The 24,968-nt window shown below is 44.2% G+C and overlaps 3 protein-coding genes across 3 annotated transcripts; 1 reads left to right on the top strand and 2 right to left on the bottom strand.

The window, feature by feature from the left end:
• Positions 1-3,440: 3,440 nt before the first annotated feature.
• On the bottom strand, positions 3,441-19,788 carry selp (selectin P). Its single transcript, XM_084011089.1, has 29 exons — positions 19,701-19,788; positions 19,535-19,607; positions 19,063-19,449; positions 18,838-18,942; positions 18,547-18,738; positions 18,264-18,455; positions 17,973-18,161; positions 17,698-17,883; positions 17,400-17,600; positions 17,093-17,275; positions 16,866-16,995; positions 16,721-16,770; positions 14,756-14,837; positions 10,808-10,911; positions 10,334-10,720; positions 9,391-9,498; positions 8,583-8,768; positions 8,319-8,507; positions 7,344-7,529; positions 7,073-7,261; positions 6,800-6,982; positions 6,511-6,696; positions 6,223-6,411; positions 5,894-6,079; positions 5,557-5,745; positions 4,980-5,168; positions 4,701-4,889; positions 3,884-4,003; positions 3,441-3,748 (listed from the first exon to the last, which is right to left on the bottom strand). The coding sequence occupies exons 1-29, from the start codon at positions 19,701-19,703 to the stop codon at positions 3,678-3,680; spliced, it is 4,824 nt and encodes a 1,607-aa protein (XP_083867215.1). The 5' UTR covers positions 19,704-19,788; the 3' UTR covers positions 3,441-3,677.
• LOC311014279 (L-selectin-like) lies at positions 11,405-14,759 on the bottom strand. The gene is made up of 8 exons (XM_084010795.1): positions 14,596-14,759; positions 13,565-13,623; positions 12,916-13,311; positions 12,734-12,838; positions 11,938-12,126; positions 11,730-11,819; positions 11,623-11,639; positions 11,405-11,468 (listed from the first exon to the last, which is right to left on the bottom strand). Exons 2-8 carry the CDS (start codon positions 13,590-13,592, stop codon positions 11,460-11,462), a joined length of 834 nt encoding a protein of 277 aa, XP_083866921.1. The 5' UTR covers positions 13,593-13,623; positions 14,596-14,759; the 3' UTR covers positions 11,405-11,459.
• Positions 19,789-22,203: 2,415 nt separating the features above from the next.
• Positions 22,204-22,965, top strand: LOC311014624 (14 kDa phosphohistidine phosphatase). Its single transcript, XM_084011338.1, has 3 exons — positions 22,204-22,421; positions 22,610-22,734; positions 22,800-22,965. Exons 1-3 carry the CDS (start codon positions 22,280-22,282, stop codon positions 22,890-22,892), a joined length of 360 nt encoding a protein of 119 aa, XP_083867464.1. The 5' UTR covers positions 22,204-22,279; the 3' UTR covers positions 22,893-22,965.
• The last annotated feature ends 2,003 nt before the right edge of the window (positions 22,966-24,968 follow it).

Genomic DNA, 24,968 nt, shown 5'->3' with positions numbered 1-24,968 from the left:
ACTCGCATTATTGCATGTTTATTTCATGGATAGAGAATTTTGGTTTAAAGTTGAATTGAATCAAATCGAATCATTCCCCAAAAAAAAGAAAGAATAAAATTGTCCTTGAATCGAATCGCTGTGAATCCAAAGATTCACACCCCTAAAAAACGCGTATCAGCCCTTTTATGAAACATATAGCACCAATTCAACACACTGTAGTTGCCCTGGGCGTGGTGGAAGTTGCCCTCAGTGTGGGATCGGTGCCCAGTGTGACACATTGCTGGTAATAGATCACCTCCTCGCCGCTAAGTGACAGGATCTTTCAAGCCACCAAATGTGCTAAATTGACACCTGGTGGCAGTTTTGGTCATCTCATTATGTGATACTATGGGGGAGGGCAAATGTGCCACACCGAATCACATGCTTAATGTGCAGTTTTGAGTCAAAAACAGTCAAATTCAAATTAAATTAAAACTGCGAGCAGTATCGTGACGGGCCCGAGCTCTTATGCGGTCGTGGAGTGCCTGCGGTCACAGGGCAGTGTCGTGGACGCTGCCCTTGGCGCGGCCGCCTCTCCTGGCGCAAGTCGAGACACAAGCGATGGACACCGAAAGGCATCCGTCTGTCACGTGCGGTCGTGGAGTGCCTGTATTCACACGCGTGGCAGCCGCCTACCTGTGCAGCAGCCACCTCTTCGTGGCGTGAGTTTAGACACAAGCGATTGACATTTAAAGCCATCTGTCTGTCACATACACACATGTTCATGCCTTCCTGACATCTGTCCTCCTCCCCCTAGTGTGACCTCTCCTCCTCTCCCTGTGTCCTCCTTGCAAGGTGAGATGAGAGGAATTAGTTATAAAAAAATCAGGTGTGGCTTTAACTTGGAAAAAATCACAAAATCAATGACATTTCCTGTCACCAGTAGGTGGCGCTCTGACAGAGTGAATGTGAAAGTGCAGATGTGTTCAGGAAGGAACTGTAATCAAGTGTGCAAAGTTTGGAGCAGATCAGAGAACAAACACTGAAGTTATAATATTATGGATGTTAATGACAGAGTTCAGCTGACAGCCGTGTGAGATGCATGTAAAGTGTGCATTTCTCCTCCTGTCTGTGTCCAGGCTGAAATGAGAGGAATTTAAAAAAAGGAATCAAAAGTGGCATGACTGTTGATCTGGTGTGATCCAAAGTGAAACTACATTTCAGTCACAGAGCTCACACACATGTTCATGCCTTCCTGACATCTCTCCTCCTCCACCTAGTGTGACCTCTCCTCCTCCCTGCAAGCTGAAATGAGAGGAATTAGCTATAAAAAAAAATCAGGTGTGGCTTTAACTTGGCAAAAATGACTAAATCAATGACATTTCCTGTCACCAGTAGGTGGCGCTCTGACTGTGAGTGAATATCACAGTGCAGATGTGTTCAGGAAGGAACTCTTATCAGGTGTGCAAAGTTTGGAGCAGATCAGAGAACAAACACTGAAGTGATAATATTATGGATGTTAATGACAGAGTTCAGCTGACAGCCGTGTGAGATGCATGTAAAGTGTGCATCTCTCCTCCTGTCTGTGTCCAGGCTGAAAGTACAGGAATTAAATAAAAGGAATTAAAAGTGGCATGACTGTTGATCTGGTGTGATCCAAAGTGAAACTACATTTCAGTCACAGAGCTCACACACATGTTCATGCCTTCCTGACATCTCTCCTCCTCCACCTAGTGTGACCTCTCCTCCTCCCCCTGTGTCCTCCTTGCAAGCTGAAATGAGAGGAATTAGTTATAAAAAAAATCAGGTGTGGCTTTAACTTGGAAAAATTCACAAAATCAATGAGATTTCCTGTGGCCAGTAGGTGGCGCTCTGACTGTGAGTGAATATCAAAGTGCAGAGTGTTCAGGAAGGAACTCTAATCAAGTGTGCAAAGTTTGGAGCAGATCAGAGAACAAACACTGAAGTTATAATGTTTATGACAGAGTTCAACTGACAGCTGTGTGAGGTGCATGTGGAGATGTGTGCCATCTCTTCTCCTCTCTGTGTCCAGGCTGAAAGTACAGGAATTAAAAAAAAGGAATTAAAAGTGGCATGGCTGTTGATCTGGTGTGAGGCAGATTGAGCTGCATGTGAGATTCACAGTTCCCCATGTGTCACTGATGGATCTCTGACTCCATCTGGTGGTCGCTGTGCGCCTGTGTCTCTCCCCTCTATGCTCCCCGAGTGAAGATTGAGTGAAAACCTGGCTGATTTACACACTTGGCTAAAAACATTTTTTTTACCTACTTTATCATGACTTGAGGCGGTGGGTCCAAGAGGCTTTTTTGTACAGCTCCACTTGGGCTATCTAGGAAAAAATGTTTCATGCGTGTACGCCCTACCTAGAGGGGGGGCTGTTGCTGAGAAGATGGGCATAAAATCGGTCACATTTAATTTTGCCATTAGGTGGCGCTCTACCTGTCAGTTAAAATTGCAGTGCAGTTGGGTTCAGGACGTGACTGTTGACAAGCATAAATATTTTGGAGCAGATCGGAGAAGAAACGGTGAAGTTATAACAGCTTTGATGCCAATGGCGAAGGATGAAAATAGTAGCGCAGTCAAGGCGTCGCCGTGGCCACGCCCCTAAATATTATGGATATGTTTGGCATACTTTTTGTCCGTAAGGCCTTTCCAACAACATATCCAATTTTGGTATCGATCGGATCAACGGTATAATGATTTTTAGACTTTGTGTGACCCCTGTGAATGGCCAAAAACAGCCAAAATACACCAAACACTGCAATAATTGGGATTTTCTGGAAGTGGCAAATATGACTCGATTTAGATGAAACTTGACATGCATGTTTTTTCAAGCGATGGCAACATAGGTTTCGAGTTTCTTAATTTTAGGGGCAAAGGTTATAGAGTTATGCTAATTGCATTTTGGTAGCCCCACCCTCTAATGTTCATTGGCCGATATCTTCTGATAAAATGCATATTTTCGAAACCTTTTCGGACCATATCCATAGCTAGGTCTAAAGAGTATGCGTACCGAATTTCGTCCAAATCGGACCAACGGTGTCCGAGAACTGCGCAACGTCCTGTTTTTCATAAAATCCAAGATGGCGGAAAATTTCGGTAGGCGGACTTTGGTACTCCAAGAGGATTTTTTGTAGAGGAGACATGTTTGCACATGTGTGCAAAGTTTCATGTCAATCGGAGTTACGGTGCGGCGGGGCTGGCGATTCTCCACTCTAGGTGGCGCTAGCGAGCAACTTTTTCGTGGGTGAATGCGAAGACGCCAAATTCTCAAATTTTTCGCCAGGCCCTATAGACACTCCAATTTGCGTTATTTATTTTTCAGGCGAAGTCCCCCAAAACGCAGGTCGAACTCGTGAAAAAATAATAATAATAATAATAATAAACATTCGAATAACAATAGGGCTTCGCAGCCCGACGTTGTCGGCGCTCGGGCCCTAATAAATGAAAATCAAGCCTTTTGAATAGTTTATTGAGAATCAAGCAGGATCACAGAGCGAAAGCTGCACACGAACCTTCCTTTCTGACTTTAGGTGAAGGTTTTCATTCATGATTATGTACATTTTAATGGATTCTCTGAGTGGAAATTCAAGTCACAGCTCTAATTCTACTGTAATCCTTTGGTAGCCGTAACCAACCAACTTAATATAATAACAGCAAGCTTTAGAAATGATTTACTGCAACAACAAAAAAAATCAAGACATCTCATCAAATGCTGGATTCTCCAGGTCTCCCCAAGATTGTGCAGAATTGATGATCGGTTCCTCTGCAAAGATCAAAAATAAGGATCAAAGATGTGAGTGTGTGTGTGTGTGTGTGTGTGTGTGTGTGTGTGTGTGTGTGTGTGTGTGTGTGTGTGTGTGTGTGTGTGTGTGTGTGTGTGTGTGTGTGCAGCTCTCACCTTTTTTCTTATATAGCTTTAGGATCAACAGAGCCAGTCCTATCAGGACAAGTGGCACAACAACGGAGGCTGCTCCGACACCTGTAGACAGAAGCATGGCACTCTGCGCCGGCAGACCGTCTACAGGACACAAGATCACAGTCATACACGTTTATTAGTGCTCCGACTTCCATGCATGTTTCTTGATCAGCAGATCAACATCTAAACGAACTAAAAGGATCTGAACCAAACTGGAAAAAAGAACCCTGAACAAACTAGACACCATTCTAATAAACTCAGACTTCCTCACTTTTTCAATCGATAAAGGGAAATTAAATTCATTTACTGGGACTCTAGCTTTTAGTTTGAATTCTCTAAACACTGGACTTTCACCCAGGACACCACTGTTCATGTCCTGTGTGAAATCAGAAGTCATCATCGGCTTATTATTCATGTAATTTTTCTTCTTATGTAAAGTCACTTCTGTTATTCTTTTAAACCCAAACCGAATTTGGGTTTAAAAGAATAAGAATCATATATAACTATAACCAACAGGTTTTGTTGCATAAACACTGCCACCGCCATGAGGATGAGATTTGCTTGACATAGTTTTAACAACTATTAATAACCATGGAATTTGTGACACACATTCATGTTCCCCTTAAGATGAATTCTGATCACTCTTCTAGCGCCACCATCAGGCCAAAATCTCAAAATGCCTAATTTTTGGGATTAGAATCAAATTCCTGCAAAAGGAATGACATTCCTATCACCCTCAGCTGATTGTGTATACGTTTAATGTCATGTTAATGCAGACACACGGAAATAATCAATGTACCTAAGCAGTTAGGCATGCTGTCGTTCCAACGCCCAGTGGAGGAGCAAGTCAGCACCTTGCTGCCATTCAGTGAGAGTCCTTCTTCACAGCTGAAACGACACCGCGAGCCAAAGCTGAAGTTCCCCAGAGGACGAGAGCAGTTCACGGACAGGGACGAAGCCGAGGCACGGATGGCTTCACACTGTACAGCTGTGGAAAAGGGATGGAGATTGTAATTGGTGACGTTGGATCAGCTGTTTGAAAAGCAGCAAGACAACAGGTTGAGTGTTGAAGTCTCACGCTGGCAGGCGGGTAGATCTCCACTCCAGAGGCCTGAGTGGTTGCATGTAGACGTCGGTGTTCCTCTCAGCCGGAAGCCCTCGTTACACTGGAAGGCACAGCGGGAGCCGTAGCTGAAAGGGGAGTGTGGATGGCTGCAGTTCATCCTCCCATGTGGAGGAGGCTTGACCACTAGGGGGCATGATTGTGCTGTAGATGACACAAAAAAAGGACCATTAGCTTCAGACCAAATAATCCTCATCTTCTTCCCTAACTATTGGTTTAAGACAAGTTAATGAGGCAGCTGGTGTGTTGTGATGTTAATTAAAGTATAAACCTACATTCCTCATCACAAGTGTATGGAAACGTGCACACAGCAGGAGGGAATCTATGCCAGGTGCATTTATTATATTATGATTTATTACCCAGACAGTTGGGTATTTCTCTGCTCCACACAGCTGTCCACGTATTATATCTATTCTTAATGTGGCGGCCTTTTGTCCAAGGAAATCTCCCTTCCTTCATGACAAAACCCTCCGCACAGATGAGAGGAGAGGAGGAGTTCAGTTTAGCTGGAAGAGCAACAGATAGACTTTACCCAAGCAGCGAGGGACGTCTGCGCTCCACGTGCCCGAGGAGGTGCACTCCGTGTCAGCTGTACCGATCAGGAGAAACCCCTCCTCGCAGGCTGACGTGCACCGAGAACGAAAACTGAACTCTCCGTGAGGAGGATCTGGACAGGACAAGGAGCCGTGAGAGGGGGAGCTCAGGGTCGGACATCTTTTAGCTGGAAGGGAAACAGTAGACCGACAAGGTGTTTTAGAGCTTCATGGGGTAACGTGGTATTGGAACACTGTTTAATCCATTAAAATTAAATTAAATGAGCTTTTGTGTCGATTGCAATCAACAGATTATGATAAAGAGGTTGATTTTACCCAAGCAGTGAGGGACGTCTGTGCTCCACATGCCCGAGGAGGTGCACTCTGTGTCAGCCGTACCGTTCAGGAGAAAACCCTCCTTGCAGGCTGACGTGCACCGAGAACCAAAACTGAACTCTCCATGTGGATCAGAGCAGACGGAGGAGCCGTGAGAGGGAGAGCTCAGGGTCGGACATCTTTTAACTGGAGAGGAGGAAGAAGGAGGAGGAGAACCCTCGCGTATGTAAGAGCCTTAAAAGACCTACAGTCAAGTCACCTCAACTATTAGCTCCTCTGCCGGATAATGACAGAGATTTAAACTTTAGTTTATTTGTCTTTTTTTTTACCCAAGCAGCGAGGGACGTCTGCGCTCCACGTGCCCGAGGAGGTGCACTCCGTGTCAGCTGTACCGTTCAGTAGAAAACCCTCCTCGCAGGCTGATGTGCACCAAGAACCAAAACTGAACTCTCCGTGAGGAGGATCTGGACAGGACAAGGAACCGTGAGAGGGGGAGCTCAGGGACGGACATCTCTTAGCTGGAAGGGAAACAGTAGACCGACAAGGTTCTTTTAGAGCTACAATTAGCTTTCACATCGATTACAATCAACAGAATATGATGAAGAGGTTGATTTTACCCAAGCAATGAGGGATATCTGTACTCCACGTGCCCGAAGAGGTGCACTCTGTGTCAGCTTCACCGATCAGGAGAAAACCCTCCTCGCAGGCTGACGTGCACCGAGAACCAAAACTGAACTCTTCATGTGGATCAGAGCAGACGAAGGAGGCGTGAGAGGAGGCGTTTAGAGCGGGACATCTCTTAGCTGGAAAGGGAACGGAGAGATGGAAACACCAACAAGACATCATTTCATGAGGTAAAGTGATGCCAGAAAGATATTACAGATCATGATAAAGACATTTTTTAACCTAAGCAACGTGGTATTTCTGCACTCCATGTGCCGAGCGAGTTGCACTCCGTGCTGGCTGTCCCATTCAGCAGGAAGCCTTCATCACAGGTGGTCGTGCACAGAGAACCAAACCTGAAGGCCCCGTTTGGGCCCAAACATGATAAGGAGCCATGAGGAGGATTTATGGAATGACATCGCTTAGCTAGAGGATACGGCGAGACAGGGAAGAGACCGTTACACATATAAAGGCAGTAGCAACAATGAATCGGCTCCACCAGATATGGGGTCATACCCTCGCAAACAGGAAGTGCGTGGGTCCAGTTGCCCTGGGAAGAACATTCCGTCACGTTTGAGCCAATGAGATCAAACCCTTCTGCACATTGCACGGTGCATACCGAGCCGTAGCTGTGCTCCCCGAGAGGATCCTGGCATGGAGGCATGGAGGAATGGGCTGGAGCCTCCAAACTGTCACACTGCACCACTGGAGAAGGAAGACACGTCGTCACACAAAGATCCCTCGCCAGAGCAGGGAGCCCTGACATCATCTCCGTGACCCCGCCCACCTGTACATGTAGGCGCAGGTCCGCTCCACTGTCCCGAGGCCAGGCAGGTGACGGAGTCCCCTCCGGTCAGGTGGTACCCTTCCTGGCAGGTGAAGTCGCACCGTGAACCGAAGGAGAACGGCGCCAGCGCGTCCACACACGTCACGTTGCCCGTTACGGGAAAGAAAATGGGGGAGCACTTTTTCACTGTGGTGGGATGAAGATGCAAATCAATGGAAATCAACTGTGTATTATGACTCCACTTTCATAAACATAGCATGAGCATGGGGTCGGAGGTATGAATGAGCGCGATGACATAATTTATAGCCAAGGGGAAACGCTGACTGCCCACCCACTTTAAATCACAATGTTGTTTTCTTGTGTGACCTGAATTTGATCCGCTGCAGTCTAGACAGGATGTGACTATTGGGATCGGCTAAGTATTAGCAAAAAGTGGTCGTCAGGCTGGAAGTATTCGGAAGTCTGATTCCCAAATGATTCAGATAGAAAATGGTCATTATCCATCCATCGTCTACCGCTTATCCTGTATTCAGGGTCGTGGTGCGGCTGGAGCCAATCCCAGCTGTCATTGGGTGAAGGCAGGGTACACCCTGGACAGGTCGCCAGTCTATCACAGGACAGACATGTAGAGACAGACAGGTCGCCAGTCTATCACAGGGCTGACATGTAGAGACAGACAACCATTCACTCTCACATTCACACCTACGGGCAATTTAGAGTCATCAATGAACCTATCCCCATCCTGCATGTCTTTGGACTGTGGGAGGAAGCCGGAGAACCCGGAGAGAACCCACGCTTACACAGGGAGAACATGCAAACTCCACACAGAAGGAACCAGAACCTGACCCGGGAATCAAACCCGGGATCCTCTCGCTGTGAGGCTACAGTGCTACCCACTACACCACCGTGCAGCCCCAAAAATGGTCATTATTAACAATAAATGACTGAATTTTTGGTCATGACAATCCCTTTTACCTGCACATGCTGGGACACTGGCCGTCCAGCGGCCGCCTTGGTCACAACGGATCCGGTCCGGTCCACTGGGCTCGTGGCCTTCGTCGCACCTGACCTCGCAGGTGGAGTTGTAGCTGTAAGAGGCGACGGGGTGGCTGCAGCTCATCCTGCCTGCACTGATGGTGTGGTTCAGAAGCGGACACTGTTCGACTGAGGTGAGAAAAAGTTCCCCTGGTAAGTTTGACATCTCAATCAACAGTCGTGTTTGACACCCAGTTGACATACCTTGACACAAAGGAGCAGGGTGGTCCCAACGTCCGCTGGCTTGGCACAGCAGTCGGGGCGCACCGACCAGCTGGAAGCCGAGTTCACAGTGGAAACGGCAGGAGGAGTTGAAACGGTTGGACCCGTGGGGCTGGAAACAGTGGTGAGAACCTCGCTCTGGATCCAGCAAGGGTTCGCATGCGATCGCTGAAGAACAGAAACAAAACACAAAGATATACAGATATATAATTTCAGTTTCACTCACAGAAGGAGGTCACGGTTGGTTTTTTTCTGAAAGTTTATGTTTCAATATGCAAATTAAGCATTATCTTCTCAATTTGTGTACCTTTCCAGAAGAAAAACCTGGACATTGGATAAAGTCAGGCTCAAAATCAAGTAAAGTTTTTGCTCCAGAATAACAGCCATCAAAAAAATAAATTTTGCCATGTTTTTAGAAATAAAATGATCTATAAATCATGAATGATACAGTAAAATAAACAAGCTAAACCTTAGAGTGGAGGTAGGAAAGAAACTGGACATTTTGGGGTATGTAGTTTTTGAGAAAACTGCAATTAATATCCTATACATTTACACTAGGACACTACATGTTTATTTTATTATTATGTTATTTTTGTATAACAAGTTTTCTGAAATATAAAATAATAATATATTATGATGAATTTAGGAACAATATATAAATGCAAATAGAAACAATTGTAGTAAAATGAACACCTAAATGTGTATGTTGAATATTTTCTTTGCATTAGTCGGAAAAATATGAGTCAAAATATCCCAAAACCTCAAATATGGGTGCATGAAAAATGCTCACCCTCTTCACAGCGCGGCCCCAGGAAGCCAGGATGGCACCGGCAGCTGTAGTTCCCCACGGTCTCCACACAGTCTGCATTGGCACTGCAGGCATCCTGCGTACAAGAGGCTACACACACACACAGATCTCACATCCCATAATACGTCTACAGGAAGTCAGCACTAGGGGTGGGTAAAAAAAAAGATTCATGTTTAGACGCGTTGTGAATGCAGTACTTCCTATCCTTTTTCATTTTATTTTCAATATTTATTCAAGTGAATTTCATGAGAATTAATAAAATGGAATGAAATAGTTTCGACTCAATTTGTCCTCTGATTCATATCATCTGATGTACATATACAGGTACTTGTGTTTTCATCTTTATTTATATCGCAATATCGTGATATGAATCGTATCGTGACCAAAGTATCGTGATATGTATCGTATTGTGGCCAAAGTATCGTGATTAGTATCGTGACCAAAGTATCATGATACGTATCGTGGCCAAAGTATCGTGATTCGTATCATGACCAAAGTATCGTGATACGTATCGTATCGTGGCCAAAGTATTGTGATATGTATCGTATCGTGGCCAAAGTACCGTGATTCGTATCGTGACCAAAGTATTGTGATATGTATCGTATCGTGACCAAAGTATCTTGATACGTATCGTATTGTGGCCATAAGTATCGTGATTAGTATCGTGACCAAAGTATCATGATACGTATCGTATCGTGGCCAAAGTATCGTGATCCGTATCGTGGCCAAAGTATCGTGATTCGTATCATGACCAAAGTATCGTGATACGTATCGTATCGTGGCCAAAGTATCGTGAATCGTATCGTGGCCAAAGTATCGTGATTCGTATCGTGGCCAAAGTATTGTGATACGTATCGTGAGGTTCTTGCCAATACGCACCCATAGTCAGCACACAAACAAACAAACAAAGTAAGGGGTATTTTACCATAATAGCAGATCGCTCCCTTCTTCTTGCGACAGTTCTCGTTGTTCCACATCGCCGTGTCTTTGTCCCTCTTGATGTAAATCTCTACACAGTCCTGAGACAATATGTCGTCTGGCTCACCTGGCGCCCAGTTCAGAGCCTCTTTGGGCAACGGCTCCCCGGTTTCTGCCCAGATCCATTCTTGGGCAGGATTTTTGTGGATGCCTATCCAGTAATATCTTGTGTTATACGGTATCAGGTTGTTGATGAAGTCGCTCTCCTCCTGGTTACGGATGGGCACCAGGTCCCCGTTGTTCCCCTGGCACCATGCGCGGGCCTCCAGCCATCTCCGGCTCGTGGTGTCGGAATTGTAGGTCCACGCCTGTGCTCCTCCACCGCTGCTGAGCTCTTTAGGTTCAGAGACAATGAGACGACATTGGACGCCAGAAAAGAAGATTCTTCAACGAGTCTGGGTGTGAGATGATGCAGACCTACCTTGGAGCAACACAATGAATGCAGCTATCAGCACCAGGCGATGCATTTGCCTACCAACTGGTTCTTGAAACATCTGAAATAAAAAGAGATCTTTTTTTTTTTCGCTCATAATCCAGTTTAGCGTGAAACACCGATATTTCACAGGTCTTACCATTTCATAGGCCTATGTCTTCAGTGAACCGCCTCGCCTTCGCTGACAATAAGCAGCAAAGTGTCCTTGAGTCAATGAGTCAGTGACTAATAATGTTGTAATAATGCTTTTTGTTGTAACTTCCTTTCAGGAAGGATGGCACTCTACCACCCAAAACCCTCTGGGAACACACACACACACAAACACACACAAACACACACAAACACATACAGACACTCCCCCACTCTTAAAAAACCTTTCATATAGTTCAATTTATTGTTAATAAAGATATAGAATATGGGCAACCACAGACTCTTACACATGCAGGATCTGGAAATTAACAATGATATACACTTTATGTCCATCTGATAGTTTCACAAAATGCATTGCTAACTGATAATCCACCTGTTTTTGGTTTATCAATAGCAATGTTCTAAAATGAATATGAGTATAACAGCATAATAAAACATAAATGAGGTCCCAGTTCATCCGTGTGCCTCGGTGAATGGACTTGTTGCTTCTTCAGGCAGCCTATGAATCACATTAAAGAGACAAATTAACCACACAGTCAAAATATTTTTTGTATTTTAGGTGCGAGAAGCAATAAACTGTTACATTTGAGTTATTAAATGTGCATAAATGGGTGGGGCTGCTTCGAGCGAGTACATTTCAACACTGACCTTACTTGAGCAATTTTCTTTCCTGTGAGAAATGAACGGACAGAAAGGTCAAGATTAAGGTCGTTTGCAACACCGTGGATCTAAATATGAAGTGCGACTGAGAAACACTGACTTCTCATGCGTTTCATCCAGCAAAAGCAGATCAAGCAGAAGGTGGAGGAGGCTACGAACCCGGCTACAGCCATCAGCGCCTGTTTATAACCTGAGAAAACAAAACAACACTGCTGCTGCTGCCATTGATACGAACAACTACTACAAAAAAGATCAGAAGCCGTTTTGCAGAGAGACAGCAAAACCAGTACAATGGTTTACATAATTACTTGTGCATAAAGGTCTCGGGCCGCTCCAGACCCCGGGGACCCCGCTGACCCCACAGGTAGCCTCCGTCGGGCCTTTAATCAGGAAGCCCGGGTAGCAGTGGAACTGGCAGGTTGAGTTGAATGTCAGGTTTCCTCCGGAGCAGCTGAGGTAGCCGTTATCAGGCCGAGGCAGAGGAGGGCAATCCACAGCTGGGGACACAAGCAGGTTAAAGTTTATCAGGCATGCAGTTATATAACTTCTAACACTTCTTCTCTACCGTGGAAAATACGACATTTATAGCAAATACATGCTGATCCGAGTAGTTTTCATCACTGTTTTGAATGTGATCCTCAGCCTGGACTTCAGGAAGCAGAGGAAACAGATGCAAGGCTTATTGTGACAAATTCTAAGAAAAAAAAACACACATTTAAAACGTACAGAGGCTTTTCCCAGGAAGGAGATAGTGAAGTCTGTCACATCAGGATGGGAGTTATTAAGGAGACATTACGGTATATTTTTACAGAAAGAATAAGAAAAAGGCGAAACTGACAGTATCACCGTTATAAGTGTATTCCTGTCTGGAAAATGAAAACATAATATGAAAGATGCTACTGTCTTCTGCTGGGGTTATGGCAGGCTGCAACGTATAGAGTTCAAATAAATACCAAATGTTCTAAAATACTGTATATAGTGTTTTTATTTTTCAATCAGTTAATATAAACATAGATGATATAGAACGTTATAGAACGTCAAAACATCAGTTACTTTGCTGAGTAATTAATTACTTTTATAATCTGAGCTGTAAGTCCTCCTCACCTGTCTGGCAGCGGTCGCCCTTGAAGCCCGGCTCACAGAGGCAGGTCGTGTTGTCGATGGTCTCCTGGCATCTTCCTCTGACGCATGATGTTGCATTACATTGGGCTGTTCAGAAAAAAAAAGAAGCCTTAAACAACTTGGAACACCCTTGAAACCCTTCAAAACCAACCGGCGTCACATACCTTGATAACAAACGGCGTATTTTTTGTTGCCGCACTTCTCGTCGTTCCACTTCCCGCGGTCTACTCCTGGCTTGGTGTAGAATTCCACGCAGAACTCTGTGGCGTGGTCGTTGTTGGGCTCGTTCGCCGCCCACGACTGCTCCCCGATCCACGTGCTGTTGTTCCCGATCCAGGTCCACGTTTCATTCCTCTGTTTTTTGGTGATTCCAATCCAGAAATATGGACTCTTCTGTCTGTTTGGCAGCCAGTTGACCAGATGATCGTTCTCCTCCTGGCTCTGGATGGCCACCATGTCTGTGAAGGTGTCCTGGCACCAGCGGCGGGCCTGGGTCCAGTTCATGACTGTGGTTGATTTGTGATACGTCCAGCCTAATGTAGTCTCGGCCAAGGCGATCCCTAAATATACATTTAGAAAAGGAAAGTCACCAACCACCATCCCACATCCCACTGTAACTGTTTTAGCTGAACTCTTTACTCATTTCTTTCTATTCTATTCTAGTATTTTATATTTGTTTTATTATGTCATCCTTGTAATTGTGTGCTCGTCACCACTGTAAAACCTCAGTGTCTCTCGAGCTGAAATAAAGGCCATTGATTGATTGATATGTCTCACTAAATATACATTATTAGTGTTTAAACGAATACTCACCAAGGAGGAGGAATAATATCCACTTCATTTCTAATTTGTGAGCTTAAAACACGGGATGTCTGTCCAAAGAAGAAAAGAATCAGAATCCAAACATGACTGATGAATACCATCATGTAAGAATAACTTAGACTTACTTACCCAGAGCTGGTACTTCAGTATACAAACGATATATATATTCTAAATCAAGTTTCTTCTAATCAAATATGAAACATTGTCGACAGCAGCTCAGCAGTGTGAATGTGTGTTCGGTGCCTGTCAGGCTTTTATATTTCTCTGTGCTTATTCAGTCCCATGTGGTGCTAGAATAGCTGGATGTTTGCTTTACAGCGTGAATGCATGTGATGAATGAATGACGGACTTCGTGACTCGTTGTACCTGTTACCGGCTGTCTGGTAAACGTCGGGGCAAGTCAGGGGCACGAAACAAAAATGTGTCAAATTAAAGGAAAGCACAGTACGGGTCACCATTGAGTCTTGGACAAAGAAATAGTTCCCAACAAAAAAAAAACACATTTAAAGTGAACCTCTGCCCTTTTTATCCTTGTGGAGACAAAGTCAAATACAGCTGTGATTTTCTTAGGAATAAACTGGAGTCTCTGCTGATTTTAAGTAGCAGGTTGACCTTTTTCTAGTCAGGGAATCAAGGCGGTCGGGTTCTTGTATCACATCATCTGCTGAATTTAAGAAAAGGCCCACGATGAGGTTAATATGGAGGTGATGGAGGCAGCCAGAGGAAGTACGTCTTTATCAGTGTTATTAAGCTTGACTGAGGAGAATTTACTGAAGTACAGTTTGAATGTATTAACTGTCATGTAGCCGTGTTTGAACCAACGTCAGTCACAGGTTTTAAACAGGCCGCTGTATGTTTAAAGCCCTTTAACAATGCTTTTAAATGAGTGCGTGGTGAATTAGTACGTTGCTACATTTAAAATAGTGTTGGAATATATGTATTATTTATTAAAATCTGAGCCCCTGCCACTTTAACATTTGCAAAATCTACTTTTTAAATATTGACAAAAAAAAAACTCTTACCTATTTTATGTCGCAGCATGGACTGAAGCGTTCCCCTTGTTACTAGAATACACTCAGTTTGTAGTGACTCTGCTTCTCTGCATCCAGATATGTTGTGAATTCAATTTATAACAGCGACATTACATTACAGAGAAACACAGAAACACAGAAACCGAAGCACTTTGCTGGCGCCTTGGGTCTGGTTGGAGATGGCAGATCTCTTCCCGGTTCTGATGAAGTGCTGACACAGAAGACTTTGAATCCTGGTGAAACAAACAATGGGGATGATGTGTGAAACAGATTGGCCCCAGTAGAAATCAAGCCCTTCCTGCCTTATCTCTCACTGTTCATTCGTCTCGGCCGTTTTAATGGAGGTGACAGAAACAGAAAAGGGGTCTGTGTTATATTTGGGGAAAGGTGCTTCCTGCAAGTCCTGCAATGTCAGGAGAAAAGTGTTGGAAGTGTGGGAATACGTTGGTGTTTTGCATGTGGAGTTGATGTCTGGACCTTTGTACCGGTGGAGTGACACAGCTGACGATACTTTCTATTGACTTAACCCTTATTGTTCATATTCCATGCCTTCACAGCAGCAACAATTCCCTCATAATAAGTGTGTATACTGACGTTTGATCTATTTAGGATGTATACATGCATTAATTCATGGATGATTAATCCTTAATTCATGTTTCAGAGAGCAGAAAGAACGTATTTGTTAGGTTTTACACCACTTGTTTTTATAGAAAAACCTCGACTATGACACAACATCCCTGCCTTTCCTTTGGTGGCTTCTTGTGTGACTTGCTCGGAGCCATGCAGGCTCAGATCGCTGCGCTGCTGAAGCTGCTGCCTGAGGAACGTGGTGTTGCATTTGCATGCAAAGAGCCACAAGGGCCTTCCTCCAAAAACATCCTCCTCCAGGCCCTCATGCTGGAGTCCAGCTCCCTCCGTGTGACCAAGGCATCATAGGTCCTTGACGTGCTTTTCTGTGCTGTTACTCTGCCTTGTTTCCTGTCCTCCTGAGCGCTGACCTCTGCAGGCTTATGTAACACGCTCATAAAAATGACATCCGTGCTCTTTCTTTTGCATATGAGACAATTATGGTGTCATGGGTGAAAGCAAACTTGTGTTATCAGAGTGGGAAAAGTCTTGCTGACCTCAGTCACTGAAAAGGCCGCTCACCTTTATAATCCTATGACCCCCAACCCCTCTTTTGACCTCTGTTTTGAGCTGTTTTGGCTCAGAATTAATGGATTTATTTATTTCGTCACATTGCAGGTGTTTGAGCTCGAGGGTGCAGATCTAATGTCTGTGTCAATGCAATCTTTGACCTCACCACTGTCCCTTAAAATACCGTACACATAGACACAGCATATACAGTTTAAAGACGACCTAAAACAAACAACCATGTTCTTTGGTTTGACCCACACTGGTGGATCTAAAATCCATTTTAGTAAACGAGTCAAATTTGACCTGGACAGCCTCAATGTACACAAATGTGTACTAAAACAGATGTATACAAGTTTAAAATATCTTCATTTTTGTGTATTTGGTGTCACTTTCGGAAAAGTCATACAATTTTAGGCTAAAAGAATGATATTTTGGCTATTTTTACTGCTCAAAACGGGTCAAATTTGACCTGAACAGTATATTAACTGGCAGTAAATATTGGTCATGATACTGGAAGATGCATAAAAAAAAGACCAAAAGTAAATGATAGTTTTGACATTTTATTGTGAATAAAAAAACAGCACTTTTTTTGAAACACAGAAATATAAATGAGCATTCCAAATACAATAACCAACCGTTTAAATAAATAATAGATAAATACTGAAACACTGGAATTATTCACAGTTTTGCAAGGATCCGCCCACGACGTTATGTGACGTGTACAATAACATGAAAAGAGCCATTCAGCTCACAAAGAACAATGTGTTCAATATAAAACTCCCATTGGGAGGAAATACATGTCCGAGCAACATTACACAAGAAATCAACAAAATAATAATACAACAATCAAATGCAAAGAAACCACCAACTTTCACCATCAAATAGCTCAGATTTACACTAATGTATGTCTGGCGACACACATACATTTATGTGAGACACACATACAGTTGTCTTTAGTTGCCTCTGTTCTATAAGAGGCTGCTGATGCTGTTTTTGTAGACCTGTGGGGGGGCTTCGATGTCAGACTCGCTGTAAGGAAAGACAAGAGAAGAAGAAGATTAAAAAAATGTGCTTCTTTAGAGAAAGAAAAGGTATGATTCAAGCACATTGAACGCTTCTCTCACCTGTTCAACTCAAACTTGTTGGCTTTCTGCTTCAGTCGTTTCAGGATCCACAAAGCCAGGGACAGACCAGACAACAGAGCGCCCCCTGTTGCCACGCCAGATGCGATGGCAGTAACGGGAGATGGGGGAGCTGTGGAAACATGGAAACATTGTTTTAACCCATTTAACTCAAAGTGTTTTTGATTTTTTTGTATGAAAATGCCTTCGAACTTTTGTTTTCTATTTACCTTGGCAGGTGGGTTTGTCGTCGGTAGTCCAGTTGCCATGGCGACCACAGGTCAGCAGCTCGTGTCCCTCCAGTGAGTAACCTTGATCGCATGTGAAGGAGCACTGTGAGTTGAACACTGGCTCGCTGGTCGAGCAGTTCATCTGGCCGTTCTCGGGAAACTCCAGGAGCGGGCATCTCACTGCTGTGGGTCAAGAGAGCCACAGTTTGGTCGTTAACCATCACGTGTTGATAAATTAAATCTCATTCTAGAGATGCAACCAGAAGCAATGCATGCAAATAAAGTAGGTATTCTGAATGGGGGGTACCTGAGCAGCTCGGTGGTGTGGCGGTCCACTGGCCTGAGTCGGCACACTCCATGCTGAGTTCACCTTGCAGCTCATAGCCTTCATGGCAGCTGAAAGCACAGACCGTACCACGTGGATGGGGGGTCACGGCAGACGCAGGTGAAGATGGAGAACAGCTGATCTGGACACCTGGTGGGATCTCCGGAGCAGGACATCCTATTGCTGAAAAGAAAAGAAAATATAGCACAGTCATGAGTACAAAGAATGAACACAAATGCAAGCAAATAGTGCACGTTTATGCAAACGTCTGCTTCCATACCTTTGCAGGTGGGTGTGGTTTTACTCCAGCGTCCGTCCTCGGAGCACTGAGTGGTTTCAGCCCCCTGCAGTTCAAAGCCTGCTTCACAGCTGAAGCTGCAGGTGGATTCTGGCTGCAGATCAGCCAACGGCCGGCTGCACTGGGCGACGAGGTGAGCTCCTCCCTCTGGATTTTGGCAAGTGATGGCTAACAGGACAAAAAGGTTCCAATTTAGTATGATGTGTCACTCAATCACAAAAAGTGAGGTGGGGTTGAAGCTTGAAGTGGACCCTCACCTTCACAGCGAGGCATCATCTGGCTCCACTCAGCCGCCGACGTGCACGTCACCCTGCTGGGTCCCACCAGCTGGTAGCCGTGGGCGCAGCTGAAGCTGCAGGCGCTCCCATAGCTCCACCTCGCATCTGCATCGTCTCCACAGCTGACCACGCCGTCGTCCAGCTGCTGGAGAGCAGGGCACTGGACAGCTAGGGAATAGAAGGGGGGGAGCAGAAAAGGTCAGACTTCAAATAAAAAACAAAATACAAATTGATAGATGCTGTAATAAGAGATTCAAACTGTAGGCGTACCAACACAAACGGGCTGAGAGGCGCTCCATAATCCTGACCCTTCACATTGCAAAGTGCTGGACGGGGACCCGGCGAGCACATAGCCTTCATCACAGGCGAACACACAGGTGGACTGGTAGCTGGAGGGGCCCAGAGGGTCAGAGCACTTCATGGATCCTCTCGCTGGACTGGACAGCGCCGGACACTGGACCACTGTGGGACAGACGAGGCCATTAAAAACTCATCACAGCCAGCTCCAAGTCTTCATTACTGGAATCCCACTTTAAATGCTCCGTGAACTCACGTTGACATGTGGGAGGCTGCTCCGACCATTGTCCCGAGGCCGTGCAGGTCAAGGCCCTCGACATACTCGGCTGGTATCCTTCCTCGCAGGAATACTGGCACGAGGAGTCGTACGAGAAGTTCCCATACTCGTGAATGCAACGTACGCTTCCTTTGTATGGAGCCGGCACCTCCTCTTGGTTACACTTGACGACTGTCAACGGAGAGAAATCAGGACACGGTTAGAGTTCGGATCCCGATGCTTAAAGCGAATGAAAAACAGCCACAGCCATCACTGCGTTGTGATCCTGACCTTGCTCACACTTGTCTCCGTAGAAGCCTTCGAAACAAGCGCACCGGTGGCTGTTGATGGTCTCTACGCAGTCTCCATGGCGACATGAGTCCTCCTTACAGGCAGCTGGGGGGAAGAAGTAGTACTTTCATAAGTCATGCGTGATCTATTTTTCTTTCTCACTTTTTAAAAACCACATCGATGCAGCTAAAATGAGCATCTTGTTCCTCCTGACCGTTAGCTCACCTGTGTAGCACAGAGCCGTCTTCAGCTTCAGGCACCTCTCGTCGTTCCATTTGCCCGCCTGCTGGTCCCTTTTGATGTACATCTCCACACAGTCCTCCCTCGTGTTCCTGCCGTTGGGCTCGCCCCTTGCCCAGTTCTTGGCCGCCGCTGTCAGAGTCTTGTTGGTTCCCACCCAGGTCCACACCTCGTTGACCTTGCGGATCCCAATCCAGTAGTAGCCGACTTTCCTGGGCAGCCAGCTGTTGAGGTGCCCGATCTCCTCCTGGTTCTGGATGGCCACCATGTCCGTGTAGTCCTTCTGGCACCAGAGTCTGGCTTGCGCCCAGTTCATGGTGGTGTTGGAGTAAATGTAGGACCAGGACTCCACGGTGGTCCACATGCACAGCACTGGGGGAGGGAGGACAAAGACACACATTAGCCTGGAGGATTTAAAGAGTAACATAGGAGGACAGAAAAGCTTAAATCCACATACTTGAGCAAAGAAAGGTCAAGCTGGTCCACGAGGTCTTAGATCCACGGGTCTGAAGTAATCCAAAGCAGCACTCCTGTAAGAATGAATTGAGAGAGATCAATTATTATAGATATAATTATGAATAAACTGACTCGCATTGCATTTGAATGGCTACCTGGACACTCACCATTTTAAGCGGGATGTGTGATGAACCTGCAGAAGTTACTGAGCTGTATTTCTTTAGTCTCCACACGTCTGAGGATGAACTGATTCTGAGTTGGATGCACTGAGGTCCCTGCTTTTATACACTTCATCGGTCCGCTCCACGTTTCCCGGAAGCTCCAATCAACGTCTGAGCGTTTCACTGGAAATTCCCACCTCCCTCCACCACGGCCCTCCCACCGGGGGCTCGGAAACTTTACCTCCTCCTCACTCTCTCACTCTGATGGGAAACAGCCTTTGTTTTAGCAGGACTCTGATAATATTAGTATTCTGTTATCATTAGTATGAAATGAAAGAATTCACTCACTTTCCATTTAGCCTCCTGCTCCTCCACTGCATTTCAGAAGGAAACACTTTTTACACCACATTGGCTACGTAAAGTTACTTTTTTAAATTTCAGTTTTCATCCAAAACATGACAAACTTATAAAATGTGATATATTATTTGACACTGAACTACTCAGTAATATATAGTTAGATGCAGCTCCGGCACACCCAACTACAACATTACAACATGTATCACTGATAAAACTTAAATAATGTAATCTTTTACAATAATTGTACACATTGAAAGGTTTTATTGATATACTTAATTATTTTAATTAACAATATTATTTTGCAAAGTAAAGTTCTCTTTTTTGTAATGAATTTTTTATTTATTTATTCAATCATTATTTACACATATTGGAGGGGAAGCATCTTTACAGTCAAAAAGAAACCAAGGAAAAGCAGAATGATAAGAGTATCCTTAGCATTAATAAGGGCAGAGTGAAATATAGCTTGTTCTGATGCCTGCTCCCCCTCTCCTCCCTGCATTCCCTCGTTCCCTCCGACCCACACAATCCGTCCCCACCCTCTAAACCTTAACATGATGAAATCATAATGTTTAACAATTAAATAAAAAAAGGGGGGAAAGAAGCTAAGTATGAAAACAGAACATAAGACAGAGGGGGGGGGGGGGGGGAACCATGCATGCAGTACAGTTCTCAATGCAGGACTTTTATTTTTAGTGAAGTATAGGTTCTAAATACATACCGACACATTAATGTAGTCATTTACCATAAATTTGCACACATACATGTCGCAAAGACAAGATAGATATCATGAAGAAAGTGAGAAGGAAGGCGTGTTAGCACACACCCATCGAAGTGAAAGGCGTTAGCCGACACTTCCTCACTGTTTCTCACATTCGACTCTGAGCCTTTTAGATATTCTGCATGCATGATGATTCATTTCAGGGTTGATGCTTCTTACTAGAAGTGTGCAGACAGACGATCCATGGACCGGAACATGCTTTTCACAGTTCAGAGGATGCCAAAGGATGTGTTCATCAAAATAAGGAAAAAAACAATGCGATGGCAGCAAAAACACTGAAGTGCTCTTTTTTTACTTTATGGCTGTCCAGTGACAGGAAGCGCGTGCTGCAGTGAGCGGAGGCGCCTGCCGGCTGCCTGTTTCCAGAGGTGACAGTTCATATCCTTCCTCTCCGACCCGAGGCGGCGCTGGTGGCTCCTGTTGCTTCACACCTTTCAACCTTCACCCTTTCCCGTTTTAACAGCACAACAGCTATTCTACCAATTACACAAGTGAGCTGAGGGGGAGATATTGATTCATGAATGCAAAACATTTATTTACAATCACCGTCATATTTGAGGCAAGGCAACTTTATTTGTATAGCACATTTCATACACAAGGTAGACTCAAAGTGCTTCACATCATAACATGTCGTACAATAAAGTGAAAAATAGAATTAAAAGACAATAAAGGCTAAATTAAAATGCATAAGAGAAAGACAAGGAGAATAAAAACATATTTGCAATAATAAAAAAAACAGTGCAGACGTTAAAAGATTTAGCAGAAAGCGAAGGTGAACATTAAAGTTTTCAGTCTAGTTTTAAAAGTGGTCGGAGTTGGGGCAAGTCTTACATCTTCAGGAAGTTTATTCCAGCTATTTGTTGCATAGTGACTATGATGCTTTCCCATGATTTGAGTTTACTATTTGAGGAAGACGAGACTTTTCTCACACATGAAAAAGCTGCACAAAAAGACCATCAAGCAACCAGAAGGTCAAGCACCTGAGGCAGAAACATCCACCCTGCTGTCTGCTGAAATGTTCCTGAACCAACTTCCACATCCTTACCAACTTCCACTCTGACCTCTGACCTTCCCTAATAGACGCCAGCGGATAATCTTCTCTTGCTACAGGAAGGAACAAATCAAACAATAAAAGAAAAGGATGGGGAAATACGAGAGACATTGTTGATTTTACCTTTCCTGAGCTGTGAACTTGGTTAATACAAGACGCACTGATCAATTGGCTGCATGATTTATGGGTTTTGAGAACTGTACAATTTATAAAAACATATACGTCTTGTTGCCACGTGGGGTCGCCAGCGTGCGTCATCGTTTCCAGTAAATCCCCGTAGGAGTGAGCTGTCTCTTTAAGACCGGAAATAGACGACGTCCCCAAATAAAGCCATGTTGTCAGTCTTCGGCAGATCTCTGAACAGTGTGAGGGTTCTCTTCCACCAAAGCTACGGTCGCGATGGCAGACGCTCTGGCCAACATCCCCCTGGTGGAGATCGATCCAGAGGGAACCTTCAAGTACATACTGGTCAGAGTGAAGGTGAAAGGTGGCGACGGTCACAAAGACATAGTCCGGGGCACAAAAAGTGCAGAGTACCACAGTAAGTTCACAGTTGCAACATGCAGGATTGTGGACTCAGTTGATCCTTGTTTTGGTTAGAAACGTGCAGAAACCCTGCAGGAGCATGAAGATGCAACGTGCCAGCTTTAGAAGATGAGATGTCAGACTTTGCATTGCTTATTTGATCGTCCTGTGACTAAACCAGATATTCTTTTGGGTAAATTCCAGATCACATATTTGAGAAGGTCAATCCGCAGATGGAGGCCTTGGGGATGGAGTGCAAATGTCTGGGAGGAGGGAGGATCGAGCACAAGAGCCAAGAGAAGAAACTGAGGGTGTTTGGAGAATCGACAGTAAGTTAATACGATGAGAAGTACTTTCTTTGAACGTGATGGTGTTAACGCTTCTCACTTTTCAGGGGTTTGGCAAAGCTGACCATTCTGTGTCTGTGGAGAAGCTGAAGAGTGCCTTCAGCGACTATGAGATCACCTGGTCTGACGACAAGAAATAATGTCTTTTCTTTATCGGTTTCCGATACGAGCCTTCTGTATCGCCATCATCCAAATACACCATGTCACATCCAACTGTTTGCTCCTGATTCTGTGAAAGCGTGACCGACATGTGTTGGAGACGCTTCAAACACACACTTAAATACACTGTCGCTCTGCTCGGTGTCTGTTGACATCGTTAGAATGGAGAGTCGCTGCCAAGCGTGGAGTCCATACAGGAAGGGGTGAGCCAGTTGGAATCATGAACATATCCTGTTAGCCTGAGGGGAAAGTTTTGTGTTCAAGAAAGCCCAAACAAGATAAGAGGGACTTTCACTTGTCGTCATGGTTTTAAACAGTGTAACGCTAAAAGATAAACTTCTGACCGAGCACTTCCAGGGAGCTTTTCAGACAATAAAACCCATAATTAATAATATCTTAAAATCTGATACAAGAATTAGAAGAATAGGCTGAGCTGAGTCATACTTTTCTTCCACTTCACGTTTAGTATCCCAATTCCCTCCAGTTTGGAGTTCTAATAATCTTTTTTTATTTTACATTAGTCAAAACGAATGTAATGTTTTCATTCTGGCATCTATGTGTCCCAATGTTATACTCATTTAAAGCAGGGTTTAGTTTGTTGTGTGTTCATGCTAGAAACGTGACCAAATATAATCCACAAAGGAGATTGAGGTGCTGCTCATTGTTGCAAATAATTTCAATAAAGTGTGTGTGGAGATGACACGGCTCCACAAATATCTTTTGAAACAAAACATAAGTAAAAAAAATATCAGGAAAACATTTTGTATATCTATTTGTGAATTTAAATTCCTTATATTGATATTTTTGTATATACTAACTACTAAAGCAGTATATTGTGACCGTGCGTAGCATGGACACTGTTTAAGAGTCTACAACCACCGCAGGTAGAATGATGAGCATGTTCAGCATTTCAAACACAAAGTACAGCTGAGGCCGAAGGGGTGACATTAGTTTGGCATTTATTTGCTGATAAATCAATAAAAGGTGGCAGTAGATATAAAGTGATGAAGACATTTCTGTGCATGAAAATCCCTCTGTTTATGAGACATTTCAGTGAAAACCACCAGTCATTTTTCATGCAGGAAGTTTTTATATTTCACAGGAAAAACTTGGAGGGAAAGTCGGGATCGCCAGAAGGATTCATCCACTGAGGACCTTGAATGTCAAATTAAATTGTGTAGTAATGCATCAAATAGTTGCTGATACATTTTAGGCTGTGGTGGACTGACTGCAAATTTCACTGATATAAAATAATCACTCTGAATATTCCTAATATGTTAGACACTTTAATATTTGTGATCTGTAAAGTAGAAATCAGAAAGTCAAAGGTGGCTTTAATTAGGAGACTGATCTGCTGTCTTTAGGTTTGTTTTAACTACAAAATATGACCTTTATCCAATGAGATTCCACTTTCAGTATTACAGTCTACATTGTTTTCCTCTGGGTTTTCCCACATGAAAATGAAAGAGTCTTTATATTCCAGCAGTGGAGCGCATTCATCCCATCTCTTCCTTTTCTGCCTGACTCACCGGTTTCTGGCTCTCCATAAAGAAAACACCAGAAGCGTGTGACCCTTATGACGAAGAGCAGAATTAGCTTTCGACACATTTAAAGAGAACTCCGTTCCCCTCATTAGCAGGCTTAACATAGACGCCGCCGCATCGTGCCAGCTACGCTGTGACCTCATAAAAGGAAAAACAAAAGGAGGCATCTTCCTTCCAGTTTCCCTCTTAAATCCGGAGCCAGCTTCCTACAAACAGATAACCTTTTCATTATCTACAAACAGGGAGGTCAGCACAGGAGGGAGAACTTAGACTCAACCCTCTTCTTGGAAACGGTTACAATAAGTGTTTAATGAGATTTCACAAGAAAAACGTTAGACTTGTTGTCTCTGACCCAACAGTGATCAGTCCGTTTAGTCATGTAATGGTTAAAAGGGCAAATTCTGTCATCGAGTTGACCTTTTTTATATATATATTTTTAAATCACACAGAATATAACCCCCAGGATTACAGTTTCTTTAATGTCTGCATTGCTTTTTAAGTACTTCTATAAAA

Source organism: Eutrigla gurnardus (assembly GCF_963514095.1).
Source record: "Eutrigla gurnardus genome assembly, chromosome: 6".
NCBI lineage: Eukaryota > Metazoa > Chordata > Actinopteri > Perciformes > Triglidae > Eutrigla > Eutrigla gurnardus.
The sequence above is the reverse complement of the archived record's forward strand: the minus strand, read 5'-3'. Positions and strand labels throughout refer to the sequence as shown.

Bases quoted from the DNA above. Each gene is read 5' to 3' on its own strand.
- LOC311014279 (XM_084010795.1), bottom strand. From the start codon at position 13,592: ATGAAGTGGATATTATTCCTCCTCCTTG. The intron at 13,312-13,564 runs GTGAGTATTCGT...ATGTATATTTAG, and splicing joins GATATTATTCCTCCTCCTTG to GGATCGCCTTGGCCGAGACT. The intron at 12,839-12,915 runs GTATGTGACGCC...TTTTCTGAACAG, and splicing joins ATACGCCGTTTGTTATCAAG to CCCAATGTAATGCAACATCA.
- selp (XM_084011089.1), bottom strand. The intron at 8,769-9,390 runs GTGAGCATTTTT...TCTGTTCTTCAG, and splicing joins GGGGCCGCGCTGTGAAGAGG to CGATCGCATGCGAACCCTTG. The intron at 6,697-6,799 runs GTTAAAAAATGT...TTCCCTTTCCAG, and splicing joins AGAAATACCACGTTGCTTAG to CTAAGAGATGTCCCGCTCTA.
- LOC311014624 (XM_084011338.1), top strand. From the start codon at position 22,280: ATGGCAGACGCTCTGGCCAACATCCCCCTGGTGGAGATCGATCCAGAG. The intron at 22,422-22,609 runs GTAAGTTCACAG...GGTAAATTCCAG, and splicing joins AAAAAGTGCAGAGTACCACA to ATCACATATTTGAGAAGGTC. The intron at 22,735-22,799 runs GTAAGTTAATAC...CTCACTTTTCAG, and splicing joins GGGTGTTTGGAGAATCGACA to GGGTTTGGCAAAGCTGACCA.